Genomic DNA, 12,407 nt, shown 5'->3' on the forward strand with positions numbered 1-12,407 from the left:
TCACTGTAGTGTCTAAAAAATAGTCAATGCGTCATTTGTTTTATGACAAACAACTAAAGGTTTACAAAAAATAGTCACCAGTAGATGCACTAAATACAAAAAATGAGAATTTTTCTGTATTATTTATCTGTATTTCTAAATTAAATAGACTCAAACCAGTGTGCGTCAAACAAAAAGTGAGTTTATAAAGCTTTTCGTACAAAGTTAAAAGGAGAAAACACCCAGATGTTATTGTTCCAGTGAGTGGGTGATGTGTGTTTACAAAAATGCAGATGTTTGTGGAAGAAAAGCTGTCGCTGCGAAGGAAGAAATAACCAAGTTCAAGCAAAAGCTCAGAGAAAAAATTAGATCTTTTATCAAACAAACAAAAAAGATTATTATCAGCGAGGTAAATATTTGGATACAAACAAAGCTGACAAATAATTTCCTCTGTTTTAGGTGGATAAACAGAGCTGTGTACTGGCAAGAATTTAGTGATACAATAAATACACAGGGGTCACGATACGATACATCGAGATATATTGCAATACTGTAAGCAAGGCAATATATTGCCCTTTTTTTCTTTAAATATTCAAATTTTAAAAGAACTATGTTTTACATGTTTTATATTCCTTACTTTATCCATGTTTTCAATGGTTAGGCCAAATGTGCCATTAAATACCGTATTTATTCATGTATAATACGATCTCGAGTATAATATGATCATCATTTTTTGAGCTTAAAAAGAATAAAGATCTAATTAGAAATAACCCGTGTATAATACTACCCCTCCACTTTATAGATTATTTTTAGGGTTAAATTTCTAGTAATATGCATGAATAAATAAAGTAGTTTGATAATATATTTGTGGTAGCTTTTATAATATTAATTTATTTAAAAAATATGGTCACCAACCACGATAACATTAACTTATATCTTATGCTAGAGTTCAGTAAATAAATTAAATGAGGCTGCTACAGTCTGTGTGGCTCCCAGCATAATAAAAGATAACAAGAAAAACAAGAAACTACAAACAAAAAACATATAACAGGCACAAAAAAGGAGGTAAGATTGTTGTTCATTGTCGACAAAACAGCAGCAGAGCTTAGATTGTTATTCAAGTCATCTGTTGAAAATTACTGTATATTTTTCATGTCACAACGTTACTTTATTCTGATATCATACAGCCCTGCAGCTGACAGCAGCACAAGCCAGCGGTCAGGGTTTTAACGTACCTTCTTCCCCGCCTGCTTATCCACCATGGCTCCATCTCGGTCACCCCCAGGTTTGGCCATGGTGCGGCACCTTACTAGCTTAGACGCCTACTGCACAGTCGGCTCATCATGCACCTGAGAYAAGACAACAGCAATGAGGAACATCTCAACTTCAACCAAGTGTGTCTGAACAGACGGCTGTAGGGTTGGGCAATATGGTCAATCATTTGTGGAAATATGGTACTTCACCTCACGTGACTAATACCGTCACAGTTTTTACATACCATCACCATATTTCTATACAACGGTATGAAAATACCTTCATATCATCCAAGCCTATATGCTATTTATGCAACTGTAGTTATATGTATTTATTTATTTGGTTTCTGCTTTTACTTTCATTCATGTCAGTTTCGGTCCTCCATAAGCCTAGACGGCAGAGATGAGTAAATCTCGGCTCATACAGACAGACCCGAGCAAGAGAAGAAGAGGGTTCAAAGACATGAGAGGACGCCCTTTTTCTCAACACACTTCCAGCAAATGTCTTCCACAGACTCAACCACAGAGGAGTGAGGTGGCAGCCTGTGTGAGCAGATCAGTAATCAGGGAGTTTTATTGAACTTTCCATTGCACTTCTGCAGAATCACCTGAAAGAAAAGCTCAGGAAACGACGACATGAGGCAGCATGAATCATGGCGTTGGGGACTCTTCCGTCCTCGGCAGGATAACGTCCCCCTGCGTGTCGTTACTACGCACACTCATCGTGTAACCCAAGCTGCTCTGATGTGGTTCATGTCGAAAAACCAAAAAAGAGGCGGCAGGGAGGTGCAATGTGGGCACAGCCTGGAGGAAAACGTAACAATCAGCTGAACCCTCCGAAAATCATCGTATCACATGAGGGTTATCATTTTCAGTCATGAGACTCCATTCTCAAATACTCTGAATGAACTTTCCCTGCTTCCTTTTTACGCTCAACGCTCTTTGCCTGAGCAGAAAGATTTTATTCTAAGTTAAAAAACCAAAAAACAAAAGCTTTGATGACAGGGAGAGACCCATTACTCAATTTGAAAATAAATTACTACTTAATAAACTTTATAATTGACATTTACTTTTCTAAGAACAAACATGACTGTANAAATTACTACTTAATAAACTTTATAATTGACATTTACTTTTCTAAGAACAAACATGACTGTACTGGTTTTTGTGCACTGCATTTAGAGAAAGCAGGACTTTACAGGAAATAAATCAATTTTATAGATTTTTTTAACAATCAACAGGTTTTATTATACTTTATTAAATAATGACCAAAATAAATATTGTGCTTATGATATTACTTAAAATTTAAGCAAAGACTGAGCTCTACAAAGATGACAAATTTGACTTCTTTAAAAGAACTAAGAAGTTTTAGGTTAACAGGCAAGATTTTAAAGACATAAACAGAATCTAAACTTCCTTTTACCAAGCGGTAAAAAACTCACATCTTTACTCAAAATATCATTCAGGAACAATATTCTGCTGCTTTAATACTGACTCATTTGTTTTTATTCAAAACAATTAGATAAATTTAATCGCAATTCATTGAATTCCTTTGTGGTCATTTTAAATGTTTTAACACTCCACTTGATTTGCAACATTCACAAAAGTTAGCCATTGTTCATCAACACAAACTYTATTTACTTATTTAACCGTACAGTTTGTGCAAATATAAACTAAAAACACCACTTTCTGCAAAGCACTTCCAAGATTTAAGACTTGAATTTGTTTAACCTACAAGAATGTAAGATGGTTAGGTTTATTTTATTTTTTTATTTGTGAACTCCAGCTCCGAAGACTAAAGTAGAATTCCAGTTTTGTCTCGAGCACTGAACAGGATGGTCACATAAACAGCGGAGTCAGCAACAAGACAACAGCATCATCCCCACGCAGGAAATAAAATCAGAAACAAAGCCAGCTAGGAGCTCTGTCCTGATGCAGGACCAACGAGAACATGCTGGTACCAACAGCACAATAAAGCAGGACCATTTATGTGCTATATTTTTAGAGAATTAATAATAATTTTKTAAGATGTTTAAAACACAGCTTTGCACAAATAAAAAAAAAACACTTCTGGTGTGTTCTTCTGTGGCCACTTTTAAAATGTTTGAAGCTAGCCGTTTCATCAACTGCATAGTCAATTATTACAGAATAAACAACAACTTTGTTCAAAGGTGACCTTAAAGATACATGCAGTGGAAGGTCTGTTGCAACGTTTTGTTGGGTTTATGTGTCCATGCCAGAAGTGAGGGGTTGTCCCAATTCTCTTCTGAAGAAAATTTCTCTGCAAACGGTGTTTCACCTCCGAAAATGTCTGTTATGAATATGAGTGACACATGAGCAAATGTCCAGCCACCCTACTGCAGCTAATGTTATCCAACATAATAAAATACGTACTGCTGTGTACTGGCAAGAATTTAATGACATGATACGTATAACACCACCTGGGGTCACATATAAGATATATCATGATATATTATGATAAAACGAGGCAATACATTACTCTTCTCCAAAAGATAATAATAAAAAAAAAGTATGGCATGTATTACGTGCATAAAATCGGATTAAATTTAGTTTATTTTTATGCAATCAGAAGAACACTGAATAACAGTGAGAACTATTTCTTCAACATCCATCATTAAGCCTTAATTAAAGATCAATGCAGTGCTTTTGAGAACTGATACAGTATAAGAAAAATGAAATATTGCGATATTTCAGTATGTTGATGGTTTCCTACACTCCTAAAAACTCAGGGAAAACCACATTGTTGTTTAGGTAAATGGTATTGGCAGTGAATGCCACTCTTTGTGGCTCAAATGAAAAGCCCAAGGGGACAATATCTGCTGATCCTGAGGCTTACAACTATGAGGACAAGTTTAATTTTTCCCACCATGTAACACCATGGCCCAGCTGAGGCCAGCAAGTGGTCAGTCATTAGTCAGCAGACAGCCAGAATAGAGGAAAGCCGTCATTCAGCCAGCTGAAAGCAAAAACTGAGCCATCCATGACGAGCACGCGAGTGTAAAGTCAGTGTATTACAGCCGAATGAACCCCATAACAAAAATAAAATAAATAAAATATAATAATTTTAAAAAATGCTGACAGGAGTCCAATCTGGCCCAGGGACAGGGGAGGAGGGCGTGACTATAATTACAGAGGTATTTGGGCACCAGCCAGTTTGGCATTCAGGTCCACTGAGTTTCACAAGCAGCTCGGGGCTMCGTGAACCTCCGACAAGCTCTGCCATTAACCTTGGTCCGTTTCAAGTCCGGATCAGACCCTGGCTACTTCGGCTCACTGAGACTACAGCTACGATTACTCTGGCATCAGATGTCGTGCAGTTAAAACTGACTGATGGCAGCGATTATCTACTCCACTTAATGCTGAAACTAACCAGCAGCACTGAAGGCACTGCTGCTGAAAAGGATGATGGGAAATCAAAAGATGAAGCACGAAAACAGTCAAGATGCTTCTTTTTTTTTTTGTTTATGTTCCAACATCAGAGGTAAATAATTGAGGAGCCAAAATGAAAACATAAAGCTAAAGTTTCCATTTATCAAATTATCTGTTTTCTAATCTATTAAAATAAACACAAGATAAATAACTAAAAAGACTAAAATTACACAGAATAAATTTGACTGTATTAATATACACTGTAGTAAAACACTTTATTAGCAGTTTTATTCAACTAATAGGATGATTTATAATGCCCAATGCTAATTTAACAGCTTAGTGACACTTTTTAACTCAATTTACTCATGTAAGGGATTCTGATGAATAATTAAACCAAGAATTATTTAAATGTAACATTAGGTTTTAAGCCAGAGTGGCAGATAATGAATAACTTTAACATTTAGACTGTTTAAAATACACCAGTTTTTCTCGCTGCATCATTTTCATCAGGTGATCTCAGTTTAACACGACGAACCATTTTATGTAGCTGAGATCAGGGCTGAAGGACCGGGCTTTCTCATGCAGTTTCAGAAATATTCTCTTTAAACCTGGACGTGACAGCTGGTATTTTTTTGTTTTATTATAAATGTTTATTTACGAGGCTAAGCCAGTGAAATCCCGTGTCGAGTGCACTGGAAGCGCGGCTGTTTCTTCTGAGAGGCAGATGTGTCTGTATTTATTTATAACCTGATGTTCCTGCTTTCTAACTCCACTGGTTCCAGAGTAACAACAATAACAACCATTTCCCTGCAGAGCCGGAGCACGTTGGCCCTGGCAGCAGTTTGGGCGTCGGTGCGTGTCCTCGAGCGGCTGCGGCGGTCGGTTTGGTGGGATGCTGGTGGTGTACGTCTGAGGAGGGGGTGGGGGGTGGATGGTAGCTGGGATGGAGGAAGCGCGTACAAACAGCACGGTAACCTGATCCACTGACTGCAGCACGGGGCAGGGAGGGCTAAGAATAGCAGTGAGCCCTGACACACAGCTCGCAGAGTACGTCGCCCCCAGCAGCAGCAGAAGCTGCAGAAACAGAAACATTACTCCACTACAGTGCTGCCCTGCTGTGAGCTCACACACACACAAACATGTGGAAAATACATGTGCTTTTCTCCTGTTCTCCCATGTGGCTGTACTCATGTCTGCACAAACAACGAATCTATAAAAAAAAAAAAAAACAACCTCTAAGAAAATGATACAAACTGAATGAAATTACAAGCAGGGATGAAAAAATGACAACAAGGAGCACAGCGAAGGAGACGCACTTCGCTTGCTGCAGCGATAAACAGCCAGTCACGTGAGAGTGGTCCTTCTGCTAGCAGGATGATGGGGGGAGGTCTCACTCAGCTGCACATTCACTCCCAGCCTTCATTGCCCTCCTCCTCCTCTTCCTACTCTGACTGCGTAATGAGAAGCAGGACAAAGCCAAACGCAAAAGGCCCGATTATCCAGAGAGAGAGAGAGGGGAAAGGCTCGAGGAAGAAATCATAACGAGAAAGAAGCCGAACACCTTCGAAAGTCTTCATGTTTTTACAAATTTTATAAAAACAGGCATATGTTTATTTTTATTTCATCTTGGGACAAATTTTGTCATAAACATTAAAAAATACCCTACACCACATATCACTTTGCAGAACAGTCTTTTGTTATTTTTCATGCAAAAATGAAAGAAGGTAGAGCGTACACCACAGACTGAAAATTCAAGAAAACTGACAAACTATCCGTTGCAGTCACTGAACTCTGAGTGTGTGTGACCAAGCCAGCCGTCTGTCTGCATTTTCAATTAACAATTTATAAAAACCACGGCTTATTTGTATTCATAGCTTACAAAACAATACTCTGGGCTGTGTACAGTTTTTTCATGGCCCAACTACGACAACATTTTACCCACTTAGTTTTTAATAACTACTGTTTTATCACCATCAGGGTGTAAATTTTATTTTGTTTTGAAATTTCTGGAACAATAATGGGAATGTTTTTCTGAGAAGAGGATCTTGAGGACAARGAGGAAGATGAGAAAATTAGCACATGAAACAAACAAACATGAGCACGAGGAAAGCCAAAGAATGCGAACTGAGGCCATGCCGGCCACATGCAAGTCGTCATCATCTATCGTCGTAATAGTTGTTATTGGCTAAATGAAACAATTAAATGTGATAATAGTATTAGGTTGCCTTCAGGCCGGGGCTTTGCTTGTAAAGGAGACCTGTGATATCAATGGGATTTGCCTGGTTAAAGATAAGTTACTACTACTAGGGCTGGGCAATAAATRGATTTAATCAATTAATTTGWATTTGCCATTTATAAAGATTTACATTTGGGAAAATCAAGATTTTCCCCCCCACAGTGTATACTTTGAGGCTTCTGTAGTTCAGAGGTCACCCCACCTGTCCCTCAAGACACTTGGTACACGACATGACAATACAGCAGCTAGCAAAGAGGATCTACTTCACAAAAAAAGGCATCGTTTCTTAAGTTTTCTGGAACGGGTTTGGTTTTGCAACCTCGGATTTGGAGCAACAAACACCTCACTGCAAAATCTGTTTGAAGGCTCTTCAAATGATACAAAAAGCAGGAGTACAACATATTTGTTTCGACACCTGAAACTGAGGCACTCCGTTAAGAGGGAAGCAAAATCGATTAAAATCGAAAATCGATTTGGGATGAAAAATATCRGAGATATTTTTTTGGGCCGTATCATCTAGCCCCTAACTACTCCTAATAAAAATAATAACAAATGTTAAGTAAATTATCTTGATGATTACCCCTTAAGAGTTAAAAACATGCTCGAAACATCACATGGGCAAATTCATCTTCACATTCCTAAAAAGATTTCTTCTGCTATTTTCGTCTTCAGACCACAGACGAGTCACGCTCTCCACCAAGTTCAGAGGCTTAACATTTAAAGGAACCGAGGGACTGCGGCTCTCCTCCTCGTGTCGGTGGCTCGTCTGAACTCGGGGCAGATTTCAACGCAGTCAAACAAACAGCGAAAGACAGTGGATGACTGGAGGCATCTGTTCACCTCCAACTACCCCAAKTGCAGATAGACAAAACAAGCCTCTTCCAACAGCAGCGTCTAGCTTTTGTTCCCAGTATTTTGTCTTTATTTGCTTAAGGTTCCATCACTCTCAGTGATCCTACTGCTTGTGCAGTTAACTAATTGTAAAAATCTTGTAAATAWTTGACTGCRATATTTTGTAAAAAGCCAAAGAAARGGTTGAGMTTTTTTTTMTWMMARYYSAMMYKWMYKTYKMWWGTTMTWRWYCKMRKTRARRWKWWAKAAKKAAKKAAKKAAKAAACAAAAACAGGAAYATCTCAAGTCACAAGAGAGAGTTTCAGCACACAGCTCACACATAAATAATTAAAAAGCCTRATAAAATGACCTTATGTTTGTGTGAGAGACGCACAGAAATGGTCAACTTCACCAGCAGAATACTAACTCGCTGAAACACGCCCATTTCGCTGGTTTCTCTGGGCCTGAAAACCTTAAGAAGCCCGCCGACGAATCACTGAATGTAGATTAATGATGGAAGGGCCGAGCAGAGGACAGGAACAATGCAGCTTTTACCGCTGATTACAGGTTACAAGAAGGGGAGGGGGGTAGGGATTAGAGCAAAGGTTAGAACCGGGGTGTGGGTTTGTCTCATTTCCACCACCAGTGCAAAACCATGACTCAACAAAACAGGAAAAGAGTTTTTATTCATAAAAAAACATTTCCAATACTGGTAYCAGGATTTACAGTTGCATTTTATTTTTACTTTACGAGCAATTACCCAATAAGCAAGYAAGAAAAACGATACAATTCATGGATTTTATGCCAAGTGAGCAAATTGAAATCACCAATAGAGGATTTTGCTCTTTTCAAATTTCACCTGCAACTCAGTTCAATTGAGGACAAGTTGTGGGCAGAAATAAAAACCCCTGAAGTAAAGACACCACCTACAACGCTACAAAACAAAACACCTCTGCTGCTCACTAGGTGTCAGAACCACAAGGATTTCCATTTACCACGGCTGAAGACGAGTCGCTGGGCGCAGTTTGAAAAGTGAGCCGTGAGGGAAAACGTTGCGTCAGTTTTAATTTATGTCATTCGAGACGAGACTCCATCTACACCTGTCGCATCCAATTAGGCCTGATGAGCTCGATGAGCCTTCGAGCCGATAACGGGACCAAACACATGGCGGCTGGTTCAGTGTCAAAACCGCAGCTTCATCTGTGAGTAAGTCTGTGTGAAAACACTGGAAATGCAGGGGAAAAAAGCATCTTCTCACTGGGTGGAATTCACAGAGCTGAGAGCAAACAGATGTCCTAAAGTTCTGCTTAAAGGTAAGACTCAAAAAACTGAATTATTTTTAAATTCTGTTAAATCTGTCAGTTTAGCAAAGATATGGTGCATCTGCAAAAATGTTTACAGCTTTAAATCCAAAATGGATTAAACAAACTTTTCCCTTCAAGACTCCACATACAATCCCCTAATGACAAAGTGAAAACTATTTTTTTTTCAAATGTATTACAAATAAAAAACAAAAACATGTAGAGGTTTTCACAGCCTCCGCCATGACACTCAAAACTGAGCTCAGGTGCATCGTGTTTCCACTGAACATCCATCAGATGTTGATTGGAGTCCACGTGTCATAAATTCAGTGGATTAGTCATGATTTGAAAAACAAACTTGTTTATAAAAAAAGGTCTTTCTGACAGTTTTAGAGCACAAACCAAGACATGAGGTTCAAGGGCACAGATCTGGAGAAGGGGTACAGATAAACTAAAAGAATTAAACGGTGTCAAATAGGGCTGCCACAAACGATTATTTTAATAATCGATTAATCACCGATTATTTATTRGATTAGTCGACTAATCAGATCAAACGTTAATTGAATATAAAACATAGAGCTTATCGTGCCAGAATGCAGCTGCTATTATATAACCATGGTTAGATTTTAGCTAAATGGTAACTAAAAATAATTGCTGTGGAAGGCAAGTTCTGCTCTGCAGATATTACACAGGTTTCTCTTTTATTTTCTTAAAATGATCCCACACTTTGAGCTCCGTTGCTGGGTGGCCATGATACCAGAGCCTGTCTGTATAATGTCTTGTGACGTCCACGGCCTACCCCAGTTACCACTACTGTGCATGTGTGTCAAGGACAGAAAGGCAGATGTGGCAGTCGAAGGTGTCAAAGCAGTTTGGAGAGAAAAACAAAGTAAAGAACAAAAAAAAAAAAAAGAAAACGATTAATCGATTATTAAATTAGTCATCGATTATTTTAATAATCGATTAGTCGTTGATTAATCGTGGCAGCCCTAGTGTCAGTGAGAACAGTGGTCTCGTGTGGAAATACCAGGTCTCTTCTTAAAACTGGTCACTTGGCCAATCTGACTGATCAAGGTAGAAAATAATTAATCAGGGAGACAACCAAGAACCTGATGGTCACTCTCTACCAGACGTGAAGAAATCTGCTCTCTCTGACGCAGTTGTCTGACAAAAATGACAACCATTTGTTATTTTAGGAGCTCCGAGGGGATTCTTAGTGGGATTATTAGCCGCTTGAAGCTAACATTAGCTTCTGGGATCAATATTCACATTGTTATCCACCTCTGTGGTTGTAATACTGTTGTAACAACACAAAACAAACTGGTTTCCATGCTACAAGGTCGCTGTGTTTCTATTGGCGTCCCACAATGGCTCCCTAAAGATCTGCAGCAGTGTGTCTGTTGGATTATAAAATATCTTTGTGGAAAAAGAACGTCTCTGCTACGTCTGAGAGAGCAGCCTTCCTGATTTCTCCTGGAGTAAAAATCTACCTTTAGAGCTCCCAGGTTGGTGTGTGGAGGAACTTTCCAAACATGCTTTTGACCTCGTGGCACCACAGACTGAACGTGTCTGCCAGCAGCAGACTTTGTGCTCCYTCACCGAGAGAAAGTGCAATTTTGACGTCAACACTGTTGCCGCAAAATCAAAGCGGTGCAGGGGAGGAAAACGGGTCTCCTGTTGCAGCAGAGAAGACACAAGAATGCTGCTGCTTCATCTAAAACAGGAGGCTCCTCGTACTTAGCCAGAATAAATTTGTGCCCCAAAAAATGAACAAACACAATGACGTTAATGTCAAATATTTGAATGTTATTATGGGCGATGTGGGAAGTCATTTTGTTTGAGTGTATTAAAAGTCTTTTTCTGGATTATGGATTAAATGGATCTGAAAACGCAGTACGGTCAGATGTTTTCATGCTGTTTCTCAGATTAAAGCTCTGAATGGAAACAAGCACAGACATGCACAGTATTTGAGCCGTACGACTAGTAGAAAAAAATAGCTAAATATGATTTCACACACAACTCCAAAACGTTCAAGGTCAAAATATTGAAGATATGAGCGATAAATCTGTCCTGAGTGAAAAGGTTTTTATTCCTTTTTGCAGCAGGAGGGGGGTTCTTGGTCCTTAGAAAGCATGGTCACAAACAGATCCAAAGTAAACAGGATATGAGCGCTTTTTATGGCATTAGTAAAATGAAAGCAGCTCAGAATAGAACAAAAACAGACTCATTGTCAAACATTCCCACCCTTAGTTCAAAGATAGCGTCATTTCCCTCACTACTCATTCACAAAAGGCATACGAGGATTCATCACTGCATATTTTATAACTTCATCTTTTCCTTTTCGTCGTGATGTTTCTGCAGTCGTTCYGGAGGGCTGCAGGTTCTCAAACGGTCAGCCTTCAAAAGCACGACAGAATTTTCTGTCAGTTACACACACAGAACCCGAACTCAACACGCCACATAAAAACAATGTTCTGCACACACTCAGCTGCAGGCCAAGGCCTACAACATGTTGTGTAATCGGGAGGCTCCTCCCCCCCGACATACTCATGCAGGGGCCTCTTAAAGACTAATTCGGCAGGCGGAGCCAACTGCAGTCAGGTTCTGGATCGGCTGGAGGCACTCTGTGTCATAAAACAGCACCTGTGGTTCCAAAGTCTKGCCTGAACTGTGACACAGGACGAGTGGAAGTGAAAGTGAAAGGGTTTTAATCCACCCAGGACAGGAGAGYCTGTTACTCTGCACCGATGTTTGTTTCAAGTAGGAGCTGATCTGTCTTTAAACGAGTACAGATGAGATTAAAAACAAAAACTAACCGTTTTGGGGGGGTTTCCCTGAAGATACGGCCCTGGTGTGATGGCTCAAAACAAAAAAAATAAAGAGGAACCACTTTCAGAGTGATAGTTTCCTGAAGCTCTGCTTTATGGTCTGAAGTCAACACATCACAGGTTTGACTGATAACGAGGCAACACAAAAAAAAAAAGAAAAGATGCTGGACTTTTTTAGAAGCACAATGAGCACAATTGTAAACACAAGATTAATAACTTTTTTACTTACTTMTTTAGTAAGGCTAACATAAAAATAAAACATGTTTTGGACCTTAACAGTTATCTCCTTTCCTTTGTAGCCTGAACAAAAACAAACCCATTGCTCAAGACTTTCTCTTCCGCTGGTAAAAAGTTAAATATTCAAGATGAATAAATGGTTTCAGATCAGAATTTGTGAATTATTTTATGACACAGCAATGGTGCAGCTCATACTTTTATTATAAACTAACATGTGAGCCATCCTAATTTTGTTTCATTCATAAATGTTTAATTGAATAATGTTTTCTTGACATTGGGTTTAACATTTTTAGCATTTCTGTATTGTTATTTTTTTATTTTGTTTTGTACAAAATCTTGAACAATTTTAACT

The 12,407-nt window shown here is 38.9% G+C and overlaps 1 protein-coding gene across 3 annotated transcripts in view; it reads right to left on the minus strand.

Moving 5' to 3' along the window:
• The window catches only part of ankrd12 (ankyrin repeat domain 12), a 37,210-nt gene that overhangs the window by 15,772 nt on the left and 9,031 nt on the right, over window positions 1-12,407 (minus strand). For 2 of the 3 annotated variants that reach the window (XM_014020127.1, XM_014020130.1), the window contains exon 2: window positions 1,215-1,328. In XM_014020127.1, the coding sequence (XP_013875581.1) occupies window positions 1,215-1,274 (60 nt within the window). In that variant the 5' untranslated portion in view covers window positions 1,275-1,328. Of the gene's footprint in view, window positions 1-1,214; window positions 1,329-1,840; window positions 1,866-12,407 lie in introns of those variants that run through there. The other variant, XM_014020129.1, reaches the window with a different exon arrangement.

Source organism: Austrofundulus limnaeus, unplaced genomic scaffold (genome assembly GCF_001266775.1).
Source record: "Austrofundulus limnaeus strain Quisiro unplaced genomic scaffold, Austrofundulus_limnaeus-1.0 Scaffold241, whole genome shotgun sequence".
NCBI lineage: Eukaryota > Metazoa > Chordata > Actinopteri > Cyprinodontiformes > Rivulidae > Austrofundulus > Austrofundulus limnaeus.